Here is a 19,912-nt window from a genome sequence, read left to right as displayed (position 1 = left end):
AGTTGAACGTATTTCTAGTGTTCTATCACACTTAAATAAGTAGGTTTATATTTCTGTAATGCTAAACCCAATAATAATACTAAAATATCATTACTTACTTAGGGGTAATGGTGACAGTGTTTCCTTTAGGTAATGAGAAATCATCAGCATCTCTTCCCCTAAGAATAGCCTCATATATCAAAGGTTTTTTGCTTGGGTTTTTCAGACGCACCTATTGCAACAACAACAACAAAATCAGCCTATTTTTATTCGATTTTTAGAGTATAATAGGTGCATTCTGCATCTAAATTCCAAAATACAAAGTAAGAATATAAAAAAATATGAAAGCACTTCAAATAACTAAGTAGATCATTTTTCTTCTAAAGGACTATAGACTTCCCACAGACTAAGCAACTTTCATTTTTCAGAGTATTCTTTTTGCAGTGTACGCTGCAGTCCTATGCCTGTTAATCTCTTATTCCTCTCTTTGATCTCAGATTTGTCAAATTTGTAGATTTTTTCCTGTGCTTACAAGCATAGGGAAAAAACCAGTAGCAGAAGTGAAATCCCAAGACTGAAGAGATAAAAAGAAGATGCAAGCTTTCATCTTCTGTATTTAACAGCCAATTGACATGAAACTTCTTAATTCTTTTTTGTAGTATATAAATAATATAAACACATATATACATACAATGTTTTATCATTGCAGTACTACAAATCTAAATTCAATGGTTTCAGTACCTGTTTAATAACAGTTGCATGGAGAGCACCTGTAAATTCTATAGTGTTCTTGGGCAAGTAGTCAGGGAGAACTTCATACAGGTAGACACACAAAATAAGCATCATGACTGGGTTTGGATCACAGATATCAGTGGCCTAACATTGAAAGCAAAAAAAAAAAAAATAACCAGATATTGAGTTAAAATTTTGCCTGTATAGTTTAGAGATATGAAGATGAAGAACAAAAAAAGTTTAAGGTAATTTTTACTATACAAATATTTTCAATCTAACCTGTCATCATCATGGCTGGGCTTCGCGAATGAAGATTTGGGAAATTTGGGAATCTAACCTGTAATAACTGGATAATGCCCATAGCTAATATGAATATGAATCTAGTCAGTGGACAAAATAAAACCGTGATCATTGATGACATGCTCTGGTAATAAACCCAGGCTAAAAATTAAACCTACCTTTTTTTCCTCACATTTCAGCAGAAAAAGACATTCATTTCATTAAAATTAAGTAGAACCAAAAAAGCAAGTAAAATTTACTATTTGGAAAACATATGTCTTTACTATTGCTAAAAAAATATATATATGTAAAGTCTTTCAGTTTACTATGAAAAATACCAGCCCAAATGCTCCTACATGCAGTTTTGCAACTGTTTATGAAGACAATGTCACCATCCAACTAAAACCTTTATAGTTATTTTTATCACAGATACTAAATTACTTTACAAAAGGTAGCAAGTATTCCTACATCTTAAATATTTGATTTACAGAAAAGTATTTGAATGGCAGCTGCAAAACATATCAAAGCTTCAATCCTCAGCAATTCTGGTAAGTCACTAAAGAGAGTGGCAGAACTATTAGCCACACAGACTGAAAAAAGGAGAAAAAAATTGACTCTTCTACACTGTCTTAGTGTGGCAAGAGAGATGTATAGACATATTTATCATCTTAACTATCTGATTTAAGTTTTACTTTCAAGTTAAGATTTATTTAAAGTTTTAAAGGTAAAGTTCTCCTGCCCTGTGCTCAGCCAAGCAGCACATCCTACTCCCAGCAGTTCTCACACAGTTCCCTCTCTAACCTTCTTAGAGAGTGAGTGAGTACATCACTGGGCACTGATCTGAATTTTCCCTGTAACTCTCCATAATTTCTTAGATAACATTTATCCCTGTAATTCTGAAGATTAATTTCATATACTCTTCATGCATAATGCAGACATGCATATGTAATCATATTTCTCATCTTCTATTTGTTTGATTCCATCACTACTGTTTTTTAAGATTCAAACTTTAGGATGCATTTACTATGCAAAGTAAAAAAGCTTCTTCCCTGCAAAAACTTTAAATCTGAAGTCTGAAAAATATTCTGATTTTTTTCATTCACTTATCTCAGTAATGGCTATTGAATGTTAACAAGTTATTCCAACATAGCTGTGGTTTTACATCTCTACTGTTCACTTTTCCTGCATTTTCATTTAAGATAGCAAAGATGCCAAGTAGATTATCTGTTCAAGTCTAACTTTCTTTTGCCACCCACTTCTTTCTACTCATTTCCACTTAGATCAGAATTTATTCCCTTAGAAAAATATTATTATATTTTATCCTGTGCCAAATTCATAAAACTGCCTTTGTGACATTCATCTACTATTCGAGGAACTAAATTTAAAAATAAAAGAAAAATAAAAAACGTAGTGTACTTCTTAACAACATTCGTGAGAAAATTCACAGTCTATAAATAGTATATACTTTAAAAAATGTGTTAGTAAACAACAGCAATTAATAAAGTTTAACAGACTAATGCCTTAAATTTTATCCATAACAAAGTTGTTCAAAATATGAAAAAGCCTACTCTCTTTTTAAAGCCATTCCCCTTTGTCCCATCCAAATCCTTCTCCAGCTTTCCTGTAATCCCCTTTAGGCACTGGAAAGTGCTATAAGGTCTCACCAGAGCCTTCTCTTCTCCAGGCTGGACAACTCCAGCGCTCTCAGCCTGTCTCCACAGGGGAGGTGCTCCAGCCCTCTGACCATCTTCATGGCCTCCTCTGGACCTGCTTGAAAAAGCCCATGTCTTTCCCACGTTGGAGGCCCCAGAGCTGGATGCAGCACTTCAGGTGCAGTCCCAGAAGCAGAGGGACAGAATCCCCTCCCTGGCTCTGCTGCCCACGCTACTTTTGATGTAGCCCAGGATGTGATTGCCTTTCTGGTCTGCGAGTGGACATTGCAGGGCATTGAGTTTTTCATCCATCCATACCCCAAATTCCTTCTCCACAGGGTCCCTCTCAATCTACTCATTGCCTGGCCTGTATCCATGTTTGGGATTGTCCTGACTCAGATGCAGGACCTTATATTTGGCCTTGTTGAACTTCATGAGGTTCATACAGAACCACGTCTTTAGTCTGCCAAGGTTCCTCTGTATGACACCCCTTCCCTCTAAAGTATCAACACCACCACTCAGCCTACTGTCATCCAAAATCTCGCTGGGTGCATTCCATTCCACTGACCATGTCCCCAACAAAGATAATAAATAAGACTTGTCCCAGTACAGATCCCTGAGGGACACCTCTCATCGCTGGTTTCCACACAGGCATTGAGCCATTGACTGCAACTGTTTGAGTGCAACCATCCTTATCCACCAAGTGGACCACGTGTCAAATCCACGTTTTTGCATTTTAGAGAAAAGGATGTTGAGTGAGACAGTGTCAAATGCTTTCCACCATATTATCAATAAAACTGAATTCCAGCCAAATGTTCTTTATCCAATGCATCCACTTTTATATGCAAGCTTAGGAAGATTCTGTCCATTACAATCCTCTTCAAGTGTTTTTACTGAATACCCTAGGAATGATATAAGAAGACAATTTCTACTCTAACAAATAGCAGTGATTTTTATTTTTTTTTTCTGTCTTCTGTTTTCTGAATTTAAGACCACATATCAATATTAGATTACTTTCTCTGGAAAATAAAGGTATATGCATTGACATTACAGATTGGTGGATAGACAGAGTTCCATCTGTGTATTTGCGTTATCATAAAAATTTTAGCTGAATAACTAAGAATTAAGAAAGAAATCATTTTCCTTAAAGTTACTTTTTTCAAGACATTGCCATATTTATCAAGTTAATGGCTCCTTATTGAAGTGCAGGAAACTTAAGACAAAAAATGTGTTAATCTTCTTTAGGAGATGATGACAACAAAAATACAACTAAAACATTAAGTGACAGCCAGTAAATTACCTTTCTAAGTGCATATAATAATCTGCATATCACCTCAAGGAAAAATTTAATCTCGAAATTCAAAAAATTCTATGTCGCTGCATTTCTTTCCTCTTCTCCATTTGTTGCTGACAGCATCTTCTTTCTGTCCTTCATTTCAAACTCAAGTCTTGGAATTACTGTCTACCCCTCTTTCTTGCTCATGTGGCCATGTTAATGCCCAGTTTTACTGTTTTTCTACTTCATAACAATGCTGAATTTCTCCCTTCATTTCAACAGAAAAGACACATTAATTTCCAGATTCTTATCGCTCTCTCACTTTACTCACAACATCTGTTACAGCTTGTTTGAAAATATCCTCCCTTTTAGTTGGTCCCAAATACAAATGTAAAAAATATAAAGTATTGTTGGCCCCTGTTTTAAGTCATTCTGGAACAAACTGATTTCCTCCACTGGCTATTCCCAATCACTGCATCTTCTCTCCTAATCTATCCTTGTCACATACATTCCCTCCATGTCGCTGTTATTCACCATCCTACCTTGCAATACTTTATTTTGGACTTTCAAGTGGATATTCTTCAAATCAAAGCATTTTAGAACTTAAAAATATCAAATACAAATAAAAAAAAAAACATAGAAAGACGCCACTAATACTCCAGGGTTGAATTGTCAATCATGATTAGAAAGTGGAAACAAAGAATTTCCTGCTCAAAGTACTCCATCTTAAATCTATATCTTAATTCTTAAGGAGATTTTGGAGCTGAAGACTTCCAGACAGTTAAATTTCTTTATTATTACAGAATCTTATATTTTTAGAGTGATTAAAAGTGCCACCTGTTCCAGATTTAATAGCGTCTCAGCTTGTGTTATCACCACTATCCTCATATTAATTAATGCAAAGCTGTCCTGAGAGTTCAGAAGCAGTGACTGCCTGACTCAAGAACTTAGCCAATGCTACTGGAGGGAACATTTTACCCTGTTAAATTTAAGAGAGAAAACTATCACAAAAATCTCAGATTGGGACAGTTCAGCAACAGGATTTTTAATTTTAATGTATTTTTAATTTTGCTGCTTTTATTGCTGAAGAACAAGATCATTCAGAAATTTCTACAGTAATCTTAGAAAAGCATATAAGAATTCCAGTACATCTATGTAAAATGTACCTTTAGAATTAAAATGCAGACCTCGAATGCCCAAGATCTGTTCCTTTTCCTAGTGTTGACTGATTATATAGCTTTGTTTAAACTCCTAGTCTGTACAGTGGTGGATTTTCCCACCTATAAAAACACCAATATCTAAAAAATATGCTGAACTAATAATACTGCAGCAATATAGACATTTTAGTCTTAAAACATGCTACATGCATAAGGAGACTATCCTAGAATTCTGCTTACATATCTAATGTGTTTAACATCTTTTGTGTATCCACCATACAAACTCTGCCTTCACGTGCCGAGCTGCCTGTTCTTCTTAATAAAAGCCGAGGCAAAACATGCCTTTGTTTTGAGGGTTATACCCAGATTATTTTTATGTTTCCTTTCAGTCACAAGTATATGAAACAGTAGATTTTCTTGGTTTAGCTTGTCATAGCAAAGCCGATTATAACATCGTTATCTGTATCAAGAGGTGAGAACAAGACAGTGGCTGATACAACTGCAAACAGCAGGATCAATTTTTCCCTATAATAATAACAAAATCGAATGGAAAGGATTAAAAAAAAAGTAATTGAGTTTCTTTTTATACTACTTCGCCCACATCACAGCTGTGATTCCTAATACTATCAATTCCTTTGGAAAGTTTCCTCATACACTTTCAAATATTATGTCTGTTGGACTGTATCTGCTGTTGTCCAGCCACTCCAATATACTCCATACCCATCCCAGCCCACCATAGTACCTGACATTCACTTTGCTCGTGATGGAAGCTGCATCATTCTGCAAATTCTTAAGAGAATGGTGCGATCTGAAGCAAGTTTTCACTACTTTTGTTAAGTACAGGATTTTTAATGACTCAGCAAGCAAAACAGAAAAAGAAAATAAGAGGGAATTTGATAATTTGAACAAGTAATAGTTTGGTAACTAACACACACAACCAGCAAATGAAAGATCAGATCATGAATCCCCATGAGCATGGAAACCTGTAATGCAGCCTGGCCACTGCTATTAAGAGGCCACGAGCTTTGTCCTGAATTTACAGAGCCTCAGCACTGGGGTTTGACAAACCTTCTCTGTCTGAAGGCTTGCTGGCCATCTTGTAGAGCTCTGCTTTACTTGGATTAGCTGTGACAGCAACTTTTTTTAATTCATTAATTAAAACATTAATTAATTTAATTAATGTTCAGATCTCTGTGGCTGATTTGTTTTATTTTTATCTTCACAGGGTACTACCAGAACTACCAGATATAACTAACTCACAGATGGACAAGAAATGGATAGAGAAATGCAGACTAGAAGCAAAAGAAAACTGGGTTTGGGGACAATGAACAAAGAAGTAATATCTAACATAGGTAAACGTCCCCATATCTAGAAATTTGGAAGCATAGGTCAATAAAAAAGATAGATGTAAAGCACGTTTACTAAATATATAAAAATTATCCCAAAAAAGGACATCAGAAGCTAATGACTCTCACCAGCAGTCCAAAGCTCCTGACTTCTGACTGCATCAAACCTGGGACAGAACACTCCCAGGCCTTCATGATTAGATAGATGCACGTGTCACCAGACATTCATAAAACTTCTTTCACCACTTCTCTTTATGTTGAAGTGCATGATGCTTGTTCTTAAATATATTTTTCTAAATTGTCTTCTCATGTCAATAATGAATTCCACTTGGGTTTTCATTGTGTGATTTATGATGCTAAAATCTGAACTGAATTAATCCTATGTTCAGCTAGTTGTATATGTGCTATTATACAAAGCAAGGAATTACAGAAATTACTTGTAATTAAGTGTACTTACATAAAGCAGTATATTGGTTTTCCTCATAAAGTAGCACATCATGGAACAAAACTGTTTCACTAAAATCTCACCTTAATTTGATGTACAATACTACTATAAAAAAGTAAAAATAAAAATATCAACCTATATAAGAGCTGCTAGCATAAAATCATTTACCTTTATGTCTATATTCAGATTGACAGCATGCATAGCCTTCACAAGTATCAAACAGTTGTGCAGAAACTGCTGATAAGTTCTTGGATTAGTATACATCCTTATAAAGTAAGTAGAAATCTAAAGAAGACAGAAAAATCAAACTCTTAATCTTCCACTAAGCAAAGTTACTGATTTTGCATTTTCAGTCCTTCAGCAACCCACAAAATCTAAATCTTAAACTGAAATTCAATGTTAAGAATATACCCAGTTAAAAATTAACACTGAAATAATCCCCCATGAGTTGCTAAATTTTGTAGGGTTTTTTTTTCTTTTTAAAAATACTAGAGGCCAAGAGTTGCTGTTAAGGAAACTTCCCTTTCTGACCACTCAGGAGCCCCTCTGGGAGTCACCTGAGCTGGGACCGAAGGCCCATCGCAGCGGTGGCTCCAGTGAGCTGAGAGGTGCCCTACTTGACTCCTTACACTCCCCCACACTCACACACTCAGACAAGACACCTGGATCCTTAAAACAGTTTAATCTTGGTGCAACAGCAGAATAACAGCTCGAGCTGGTGCCTCTGAGGAGGGACCCCGAACAAAGGAAACCCTGGGCCACCCAGAGCTTGACCTGCAGCTGCACCCCAAGCTGCCTGCACTGAATGTATTCCTGAACATTGCAAAGGAAAATCAGGCCTGAACAAGGCCACTGACACTGAAGAACTGTATAAAACTTGCACAATATTAAGAAAATTCCTTACCAAAAACGGACAATAAGCTGCCACCTGTGCTGCCAATACCAGACCATCTAGAAGATCTTGGTCAAAATTTACTATCCATCTCCTTGGTGGTACTCCACCTGATGGAGAAACAAAGCAAGATTAATGAGACACTTCTCTCCAAGAGGCTTAATTTTTTTCTACATAGATATGATAACTATTTGAAATCACTGAGTAGAGGAAAGAACAGAAAAAGGAGACATCCATTAACACACAGAATTTCCCAGACATATTTTTATTCCAGAGCCATGATTGAAAACATGAAAAATCTCACCTAGAATATTTCAACTATTATTCATACACTCTGCTACAGCCTGTAAGAGTATTCATCACAGCAGAATGGAAAGCAAGTAAGCTAAACTTAACCTCATAGGTTAGGAACCTAAACATGTAAACCTTTTATTTTTAAAGGCCTAATATTAATAGGGTTACTGAAACTCATGAAAATAGGAAGGAATCCTTTAAAGTTGCAACCTTTAAGTACACAAAAAGGAAAAGGTTATTGATATTCTTTAAGATAATATTAAATTATGTGGGACAAATGCAATATAAATGAAACCCAAGAGTTAATTCCTGCAGCATAGATCACCGTTTCTACAACTATGTTGTAAAGGCCAACTCCTCACAAGGCTAGATAATTTTTTATATTTCTAATGTGTTTATTAAAATAAAACTGATTATTAAGAAAATAAATATAGTTTATTCATAATTTCTCATTTGGAGTATCCATATCTTAAGTATTTAACACAGCATTTAAACAACACTTTGTCCTTAAGAATCCTAATAAATCACAGGAAGAAAACAATTACTTGAAAACACTGAACCTGAAGTATAAAAAGTTACTGACATACCAGTAACTAAGCACTTTAAATCAGTCTATGCCAAACTACCAGTACTTTCCTCTCTAGACAATATGCTGGTTTTGAGGAATGAACACATAGAAGATGATCTTTTTTAAGGAGAACAATCTGGTCACAAACTCTCAAGTACTGAGTCATGCCTTTTCTGTTGCATTATTTGCAGTTTCTTCCAATTGCTATTACAAAGACACCTATTACTCAGGTTTTTCTGTTTCTATTACTGTCTCAGGTCCAAGCTCCCAAATTCAGGAAATACTTTTGACTTCAGCCACTGGCAAGGTTTTCAGATAGACTGGGATCGTACTTTCTCATATAGGACCAATTATACAGGTTTCACTTCACTATTACACTTTTTTAAAAAGTTAGTTCAGCCTACAACAAAGTCCTGTACCATATTCTAAGCAAAATCTATCTTTCATTACTCAACACAAGAATAGACATTATAGACTACAGATGACTCAGTATCTGAAAAACTTAAAATATCTATCACTTCTCATCAACTCTTTGTAGTTACTTCAGCATATTCATACAGCTCTAGCAAGAAGAAACAGGAACAGATGCTGCACAAGTTTAGCAACAAAGGTATGTAAATCCATCTGAGCTTAAATCTGTGACATTGGTAATGATTTTAGTCTGCCACTTCTTCAGTGTGGTGATGTTTAGGCTTGGTCCAAAATCCCTTATTTTTTTATGTTCAAGCTGTGAGTCAATTTAAATATTATTCTAAATATTCATTAAATGTATGTTCATTAAAAAAAAAAGGTATTTAAATAAATATTTGAATTACTATTTCATTTTCTATAAGTTTTCAAATCAAAATTGCAACATGTATTAAAATTTCACTTTTTCAAAGTATTCTTTTCCTTATTGTTCAACTGAAACAACTTTTTTCAAGCAGAAAACTGACAGGTTAGGGATCCTTGATAATTCCAGATTGGAAGGCACAAAAGATTAAGTCTGACAGGATATATAGCATCTCCACATTACCTGTGACAGGAACTGCTTATAGTAAATATGGGCCTCAACAACTAAATTTGAACAGTACTAATTTTAACTAAATTCAGACCTCTATTTTAGAAATATCTACAGTAGGAGATATTAATTTCATCCCACCTCTTTGGTAATCTGCTTACACTTATTTCTAAAGTATTTGATGCAGTCACTGCAAGAAAAATACTTTAAAAATAGCAAAATACATTTTAAAAAGCTTACTTTGTTCCTAAAAAGTCAGTCTTTCTAATATAAATCCATCATTTTATTGATCATCGTTGGTACCTATCAAAAATCAATAAACTGTCTTCTTTTTTTTTATTAATAGAATTCAGACTCTCAGCACACAATATCAGTATTTTTAATAAATCACCATCTTCACACTTTTATTTTTAACTGTCTAAAATTAACTACTTCTACTTTATAAAGTCCAATATTGAATTTTATTTATGGTTAGTCATCTAGATTGATTTGCCCAGTCTGGTTATGGAAATCACTAAATCATATGCTTTGAACAAAAAATAAAATTTACTGTTTATTCGACTTTAACTCTTACTTTAAATTTGCTGCCTTTAGTCTTCTGGTGGGAATATTACAAGAGCACATTTAAGCAATACCAGTTGTCCTTAGTATCACAGAATCACAGAAGGGTTTGGGTTGAAAGGGACCTTAAAGATCCTCTGGTTCCAACCCCCCTTCACAGGCAGGGACACTGCACATAGTCCCTGTGTAGTTTCCTGTGTCTTCAAATCCTTTCTTTCATGTTGATTGAATTGTCTGTGTGCCAGCAAAATGGGTGTGGGAATAAAGTTGGCTTAAAAAGAAATTTTCCTTAATTTTTAGTCTGGATCACTCAATCCAGTTTGCAATACAGGCACGTAAATGTGCCACTGGAAATGAAACATGGTGGCACTATTGCTCAAAAAGCATTTATTGAACTACAGCTCTACAATCCACGTAAGTTGGAGCATAAAGAAAAAATCCCATGAGGTGGAATATTTTCCCGTTTTAACTAATTAAATACTTCTATAAGCATTTTTGTTGTTTTTCAGTTAATCCTTCTGCTATCAATCAACCTACTTATCTCAAATGCTTGTGAATAAATTAGTCAGAAAACATAATGTATTTTTCCTAATTACACCAAATCTAGCAGAACATCTGCCAGCTAACCACTCTACAGTAATTAAGTTTTTAAATATAATTAGTCAATTTTTGTAGAAATAAACAATGGAAATCAGAAGTATTACTCAGGATACCTCATTTTCCCCTGGGCATGTAAATAAATTGAATTTCACTTATATTGGGACTTCTTGAAAACAAAAAAAAATTACTAGTGGATCTTAAAGATTCTCGGCCAATGTCATGATGAAAACCTGACTGATGGGTGTTGTAGGCCCAAAATAGATTAAAACACGAACTCTAACAGGTAACAGATAACTGTGTGGTTGGGGAACAGGAGAGGAAATTGTCCAAAATTTAACTTCTGACTTCTGAGACAGATTCCTGCTACTTGCTTGCTGCCTCCCATAGGGACTGGTTGCAAATTTTGATAACACCAAGAGTAAAATGCCACATTCTGAGTTCTCCCATTAACGAAGAGGAGTGAGACAGAAGCCTCAGGCTGATCACAAACTGTGCTCTGCACATAAACTATTTAGATTGGGAAATCTAGGGACTTGGAGTTAAGAAAAGAAAGAGGCCAAAAAGAAGCATTCCCAAAAAGAATCAGTGGTCTTGAAGAGACAACAGGGGACTGGAAAGAAGGTGAAGATGTTCATAATTGGAGGAAAGACCTTGGAAGTGGGAAAGATCCTGAAGAAGTGGGAAGATAGAAAGATTCAGAGAGATGCCAATGGATGTGTAGAGTGACACTAGACTGGTGTCTATGAGCAGCAGCACAGCATGAACTGACATGACTTTTTCCTGATGTTCTCAGATCAGAATTGTCCTCCCTGGCACAGAGGGAATTCGAGGCCCTGTGAACAGAGCGCTGTGCAAAGCAACTGAGTGTGCGAAACTATCAAACGGTGAGCTGGTTCTATGATAAACCCCAGTATCCTGACCCAATCACCCATGTTTTGTTCTCTGTCACACTGTGACAATAGGTGAAAATTCGTCATAAAAAACAATAACCAAGCAGGCTTAACTTGGAGGGAATGTGCAATCATTTATGAGTGCAACATTTACTATGGCTATGGAAACCTAAAAATATACTGCAAGGGGCCTTGAGGTAAGTGATCTAAAATGGGAGTAGTTTCATTTCAGTTGTTGATCCCACTCAGTGATGAGTGAAGTAACATTCATAGTCAATTCAGTGATTTTGGACTAACTTAATTCCTGTGTGTATTTTTTTTTTAATAGGAAACTCTTTTTTTAACTTGTTATAGTATCATACTGCATACATTTAGTAACCAAGCATAACAGCATTGTCCTCATCTTTCTTGTGACAGGTTAAACCAACCTTTGAAGACACACTGCTTTTGTTGTTCACGTTAGAAAGAAAGACAGAAAGAATAAACAACTCATTTCCAGATAGAAGCAGCAACATTTTGCCATGGCAGTCTAATTAGTCATCTCCTCTTTTTTTTTTTTTAATTTTCATTTATTTTAAAAGGTCAGATCCATTTATTTTTGTTTTAAATATGGCCTTTAAAAAGTCCCTGCAACACATTTTACATCAATTACTTAATACATAGTGTCACTCCTAATTCATCCTGAATGTAGAAAAATCAGATTTGTCAAAAACAAAATTTATGTGGGAATGTTTTCACTTTCTTTGCCCACAAAGAGAATGAAAAGAGCAAACTATCTTCATAGTCATTCTTTGGATTAAATTTGGTCTTATCCTGCTGAACCAGTAGCACGGCTACAGCGTTTTGCAACGCTTTTCTTTTTTTTTGCCATAATCTCTTATTTTTCACAAAAACAAAAAAAAATGTTTTTACATTCATATGATTAGATTTGAAGCCTCGCAATTTTATTGTAAGATAAGAAAATTATTGTCTAAATGAGGATAATCCAGAGAATGTCTATAACAATTTACACAAAAATGACAAACCACCTGTTTGCTGACAGAATAGCTAGCAAGTTACCATAAACTCCTCTAGGTAAAATTTGGTCTATTTATTTGACATGTAGATGATTCAATGGATCAAGGAAAAATACTATACATTTAACTTCATTAAGGTTTTTATTCCATTCTATCTCATAAAGAAGCAATGAAATGTAGTCTAGGAAAAAGGTACTGTCAGGTGGAGCATAAACCACTCAAAAACAGCAACCCTATCAGCTGTCCACAAAAAAGGTCCTAGATTGCATACTCTCCAATATTTTCATGTGCAATTTGGAAAACTGCATAAAATTACTGTACTCCAGTCTGAAAATAATATCAAGCAGGTTAAAGAATTGTCTTTGGGAAGAAAAACTAGTTGCAAGTACTCATGAGGAAAGGACTATAATTTAAGATCTTGAACAACTGGAGTAATGATCTGAAACAAATGGGATGAAATCCAATAATGGTGCTTGCAGCGTACTACACTTGATTAAGAATAATTCATTACACAAATACTAGATGGAAAATTGGATAGAGGGAAGTTCTGTAAAAAGAGAATCCAGAGGAAACAGTAAATCTCCTATGTTACAGAAAAAGCAAATATTTTTGCTAAGATGCATAAACAGGAGAGTTGAATCACAAGCATGTAGACTAATCCTTTCCCTTCTGTTCAGTTCTAGTAAAGTCTCACCTGGTATCAAACCCAGTAGTGGGTACCAAACTTCAAGAAAGAGATGGATTACTTAAGAGAGTTTACCAGAGGAAAACGGAGCTGAGTAGACAGCAAGACTGAAAGAATGGCAATGTTCTACCAAGAAGGGACAGAGGGAGAAACTGAAGCAGAAAATATCAATCTGCAAATATTTATAAAGTTACTAGAAAAGCAAAGTAGATTCATTGCACATCATATTTTAGAAGGAAAAGGGCAGACTTAAGCACCAGTAGAGAAAATTTTGGGTTATGTTAGACAAGAGGAAACTCTTTCAAATAGAAATGAGCAGGAACTTCTGGCAGATATCGCCTCAATTGGATCATGGAATCTCCTTTTTCAGAGGTTTTTTTAACAGCCTAGCCAAATACCCATCCAGTACACTAGAGGTGTATTCAGTTTAGTCTTTGTACATGAGAATAAAGCAGATTATTAATTTTCTCATTCTTCATTTCCTACCTTCTGGGATTTTTCCCAGTTTCACTTTTATTAACTGATCCATCAGGATGCTCACCGGCTTCCTGACGTAAGCAGTAAACTAAGTTAGTAAAAAAGTATCTCTTTGAAGAGTGATGGTAGTGTTAGTATTCAAAGAAAGACCCAAAAAAATTACTAATTGGATCAAGTGTTCCCAGCAATCTCTGAAATTATTTTTCCCAATGGTTATGCAGTTAAACATTTCACTGTTTCAAAGTGGTTGACACATCCCACTGCTAACAATTAAAATTAAATATTTAAAACTGTTTCCCCCTCTTCTGAAAACCAGGAAGAAATTATAAAATTCTCATTCTAAATACATAGAGGAAAATATTCTTTAGCATCAGTCCCACCAAAAAAAAAAAAAAATAAAAATCATGATCTTTCTGACAGACACTTAAACAACTTCTCCACGACAAACACCACATTATTTTTCTTCTGGAAGAAAAAAATTGACCACATAAAATTACCCTTAGTCTTAAAACAAAAATTCCATCAGGAAAGGAAAAGAAGTTGTAATGCAGAAGTATGATACATTGGTATTATCTGGATAAGCAGGAGTATGATGTATTGGTATTATGTGGATAAGAAGACCAGAGGGAAAAAAATTGTCTTATACCAAGTTTTAAAACTCCTAAAGGATCAGATTTAGCTCGATCTACTACGTTTAAGAGCTATTTTATATAAAAAAGTAAGAATAGTAATAAATCTTTAAATAAAGTACTGTATTTCTTGTGAAGCTGTTCTGTTGTTTTCACAAGCAATAAAAAAGTTAAATTCTTACTATCAGTTGCAAAATCAACTGATATATGTCTAAGGAGGCACAAGAAATGCCAAGGATAAATCTTCTGTTACACAGCCACAAGCAATTTTTTTCAAATTCTGAGTTACTGAAAAACAGACTAAAAAATATATAGAGTCAGGCTACCATTCTATAAAAGTTTTCAGACCAACCCAACACATTCACATAAGAATCTTGAAGCTGATGGTCTTTAATGATTAAAGGTATGAAATGGGTCTCTATAAGAAATTGATAAATTAGACTGAGTTACTAACAATTGAATGGCGATATGACAGCAGTCTATATAAGCAGGCATGACACAGAATAGGAACTAGAAATTGCCAATAAATTTGTGTATTCCACTGAGCTATTTAACAAAGAAAGAACCAAATTACAGAATTAAGCAGCAAGCTCAAACCAAAATATTTTACACACAAGAGAGATATTAAATCTACTTACTGCTTCAAAATAGTATGATACTAGAAGTCTGCACAGGTTGAAAATACAATTAAAGAGATTCACAGAATGAAAATCTAGTACAGCCTTACAGAAGTACCACCTCCATCTGAAATAGCCTTGAGTTTCAAATCAGGATACGTATAAAGTATTTCCGTACATTTTAACTGTTACTCATCTCTAAATAACTTCTATTGGAGGCAGAATATTAAGCCAGATAGACTTTTAAATTATCACAGTATGTTCTTTTAATATAAACTACTTCAGTAATAATGGTTTATAATATTATATAACAAATTCTTGCTCTGGAATCTGAAAATCTCTGGAGATGAAACAAATCTATAGCTATAATAATACCCATAGCCCTGCTCCAAGTGCTTAAATCTGGTACTGAATAATGCAGACATTTACAGAAGAAATATGTATCAATAACCTTTCCTGTAAGTGCTAACATTAGAACCAGCACAAGGTTTGAAATGATGGTACTGAAGTATACAAAAGCAGGAGAAAGATGAGAGAAAATATGCCTTTTAATACTTTTTTAAAAGGTTATTAATTATTATCTAAAATTTATTTAAGACTAACAAAGTTAATGTATCTGCCTTTAGAACATATGGAATGTGTGGCTACATTTTTCTTAAAACGGAAAACAAGAAATCTTTTATTAGAGACAAAAGGTAAATTACAGTTCTTCCATCAGGCAGGATGCTACAACTTTTGCTCATCAACACTGATAATTATTCTTCCAAGAACTCCTGAAATATCAGGGACAGATTGATTTAATACCACTGTCAATTCATAATAATTCTAAGCAGAAAAGTTCAAGAAGCACCACACGGGGCAATGACAGAAAAACAGAGACACTGAGGATATGTCTCATTTATTCCCATCTGTTGCAGAATGTTTTTACCCTGAGGCACGAACATTTATCTTCCTGCTCCTAAAAAATTTTTCCAATAGTCTTTTGCTCTCTATGCAGTTTTATTTTCATTGATTCTTATCCCAAACGATATCTTAAATTGAGAAATTTCTTAGGTTTTTATGCTTCACATAAGAACAGTGCTATCTTATATCAGTCACCATTTTGTTGCTTTTCAACAGAAAGTTTCCATTTGTAAAGAGAACTAGCTTTAAAATCACTGAATGGTACTGAAAACCTCTAGATTAAAATGTCACCTTCAACACTACTTTTTTTTAATGGCATTTATGAATCTTGGGACATCCCTTTCCCTTAAGGGTGTGATGTCATATCATGGTATTTCACTTATAGATCACTTTGATTTAAAATGCAGTAAATCACAGTGATTCATTACAGCAGACCTGGCTTCCATACTGGCTTCACAATGAATATTACAGTGCCTGCATCATCATCTTTTGTAAAAAAAAAGTTAAATACTGCTCTCAACACATTTCATTGTGTGATACTTACAATGAATTAACAGAATCTTTCTCAAACCTCATAGTCTGAAAAGTTTTCTCCTCACAAAACACCTGAGGTGGTATTACTAAAACCCCACCTATACTAGATTTAACCTTCATATTTGGCATGCACTGCAGAAGTAAGTAGCATTAATTACACAAATAATTAGAACACTTATTTAACCCAGTTAGCAAACACTGCAAACACAACCTTGTTTGGCTGAAAGCAGAAGAGCTGTCTGGGTATCTCATAATATATTGCAAGTAAGGACAAAATTTCTCCCTAAGATGTTGTCTTATTATTTATACTTAGATCATTTAGGTTTTTGAGTATATAAGTATATATATATACTTATATACAGTTTTATATATAAGCATACATGTCTACACATACACACACATATACATGTATGCATATATGTACATACAAACATATACACAAATATATGGAGGCCTAAGAGTTTAGGTTTCAATTTCTTTTAAGATCTTTTTAACAGGTTTCCAAAGAAGAACACTTGGAATGTTTTCAATATAGGACTCTGAGAACTATCTTTCTTCACACTTTTATTTCCCTGAAGGGTCATAATGCCAGACAGTATCAATTGTACAAAATGGTTTTTTTATACTACTCCAAAATATAAAAAGTTAAATGAAACATGGAGTTTTGATTATTTCTCAACGGTGTATGAACTTTAAACTCAGAAAATAATTATTTTCCCCTTTTTTTATTAAATAAAATCCTGATATGATCCTGTGGGTTTTTCAGCTATAGGGTACAAATTATGATGCAATTCTTAAGCGTGGAGTAGTCAACAAAGAAAAGCAAGTAAGACTGAAAAGCTAACTTATTGGACTTCATATTTACATATTATGCTTCATTCTTATGTTCTACTGTGGAAATCACGAAACACAGAAAAAATGGTTTAAAACTTTGCTAATTTGTATTTCAGGAAATATTTTTAAGGATTTATCACTCAAGAACAATGTTCTCTTGTGATATTTTGTTGAAAGTCAGACTTTTGATAATCATGGTAGTAGTTCATTAGATAGTCACTTCCCCTTCTTTAATTCACCTTTTTATTACTTGTGTAAAAAGCAATATTCATTAATTCGTAAAAGCCTGTTTTGCACTGATTTCAACTGAAAAAATCTTATATGAGATTACACAAGATTCTTCCTTTCTACTCTTCAAAGACAAAAAGTATTCTTTAGCTCTCATTTCTCAACTGACTCTAAGAACTATCAAATTGAGAAGCAAAAATCAATGGACTCCATAAATATCCTTCCTAAAAACTGCGGAAAGAAGGGAGAGAGAACAGAGGACAGAGGAAGACAAATTCATTAAAACACAGCAAAAAGTGTACTTCTTAACTGCTATGCTAGAAACAACCTTAAATAAAAGTTCTACAGAATCCATTTTAAAACAAGAATTCTACTTAATTCTCATACAATTTTGTCAAGATATGTAATCTCACTAAAATATTTTCTTCCTCAACCTTTTACCTGCAGGTACCATACTGAATCGACATCAAAATCAGGAAAAAATAAAAATAAAAACCACTGGCAGTGAAGTGAATAAAATGCATCAAAACCAAACCCGTCCTTATTGAAAATAAGACACTTGAGAGACACCACTATGCCTAATATCATCAGGTACACCTACACTGGCCCTGGATTAGAATTTATCTTCCCTCTTAGGTAGAATTTTCATTCCAAGCAGATTTTCCAGTAAAGTGAAGATGTATCTACTCTGGAGACAGTTTTTGCATCCCAGATGTAGGTTGACTGTTCAGGTATTGTTCAATTTAATAGCTGTCATATTCTCTAACAATTTTATATTAAACATAGAATTATCTATTCTTTTCAAAATCTTCCTGGGATACATTCATCCCTTATTTCCCAAAACATAATTTAACTTTTTCACCATGGTAAGAATCATAATTAATAAGGAAGAGACATACAGCTTCTCAGGTGGCCACTTAATTCACTAATCTGCAAAATTTCCTACTGTTTAGGGAGTACAGGATTTGAATTACAGCATTCCAATACTCTAGCAACTTTTTAAGAGTTTTTCCTGACTCTTACTTTCTCATGCTATTAGCAGTCAGTCTTTCAGAGAGAAATGTTGAAAAAAATGTGAAGATAAGGAACAATAGAAGGTAACCTGAATATTTATTACACTCAAATAACTAATGCTTCCTCTGCTATCATTACTATTGCCGATATAATGCCTTAAGTGGGCACTGAATCTTACATTTCATGTATAATTAAAGTCTCAGCACAATAGGCAAAGCTGCATTCTCAAGTTTTATGGTATTTGGACTCAAGTTTCAACATTCCTTTCCAGTTTGTGGTCAATAAGACATATTACAAGCCTGCCATTACAAAACATAGGTGCTTTTAAAATGTAATTATTTTTCAGTAGCAGTAAGGACAGAAGATATGGAGATAGTAAACTCTTTGCTAATGTTCTCTCTAAGCTCTTGAGATCTTAATTCTTGCAAGAGAACAGTTCTGATGAATGTCATGATTATCTTCAACTTTAGAAGGAAGTAATAAAGACGTATATTTGAAACCTCTCTGCACTGCAGTAGCTTAGGCTTGTCTCACTGTCACATTTTACTTTAAGTAGCCAAGATATCAGAGGAAAGACAGAGAAATGTGGCCTGGATAGATCTTTATTTAGTGAGAACTGATCACTCAACAGACTGGTTTGAGTTGAAAGCAGATCCATGGTGAAGACATATTGCTAGTCGGGGCTAAGTATTCAAAGCAGAGTCTTTGGATAGTAATATGCAGGCACATAAATATTAAGAAAAAGTGGTAATTGCTCTCTGATCTGCACTGCAGTAAGAATTTTAAAAAAAACCAACAACCTAATTCTTCTCTTAAAATTAGTGATATTAAGCAAATAACAAGAAAAATACAAAACTGAGGATATTTGGGACTTTCAGCTGAGTTGTATGAACACTTACTATACTCTGACTGACATTTTGCCTTATGACACTTTTAACTTCCTCTGAAAAAGCCTGTTTAAGCTTAATTTAAAGCTAATGTAACTTAAAATTGTCACAATATCTGAGTATAAATTTGATGATTAACCTTATCATAAAACTTAAAGGACCAATAGTATATCAGGACATTAAATCTGCTAAGATACATAAGCCCTTCTGCAGTATATGAGCTTAAACAACAAATTCAGTCTAATGACCCTAAGGGACATCACTGGTCACCAATCCTCAGCCAGACTTTGTGCCACTCACTGACCATAATACTTTAAGCCTGGCAGTTCAGCCTAATTTCATTCCAACTCACTGGCCTCTTAACTAGCCTGCACTTCATCATTTTTAATGAGAATGCTAAAGCCATGCTAAAGTTGA

The 19,912-nt window shown here is 34.3% G+C and overlaps 1 protein-coding gene across 1 annotated transcript in view; it reads right to left on the bottom strand.

The window, feature by feature from the left end:
• The window catches only part of CFAP47 (cilia and flagella associated protein 47), a 271,684-nt gene that overhangs the window by 184,791 nt on the left and 66,981 nt on the right, over nt 1-19,912 (bottom strand). The window contains exons 36-39 of the mRNA XM_029964748.1: nt 7,771-7,868; nt 7,035-7,151; nt 721-855; nt 99-211 (exon numbers count right to left, since the gene is read on the bottom strand). Coding sequence (XP_029820608.1) covers nt 99-211; nt 721-855; nt 7,035-7,151; nt 7,771-7,868 — 463 coding nt within the window. The remainder of the gene's footprint in view (nt 1-98; nt 212-720; nt 856-7,034; nt 7,152-7,770; nt 7,869-19,912) is intronic.

Source organism: Manacus vitellinus, unplaced genomic scaffold (genome assembly GCF_001715985.3).
Source record: "Manacus vitellinus isolate BGI_N305 unplaced genomic scaffold, ASM171598v3 scaffold_7_pilon, whole genome shotgun sequence".
Lineage (NCBI taxonomy): Eukaryota > Metazoa > Chordata > Aves > Passeriformes > Pipridae > Manacus > Manacus vitellinus.
The sequence above is the reverse complement of the archived record's forward strand: the minus strand, read 5'-3'. Positions and strand labels throughout refer to the sequence as shown.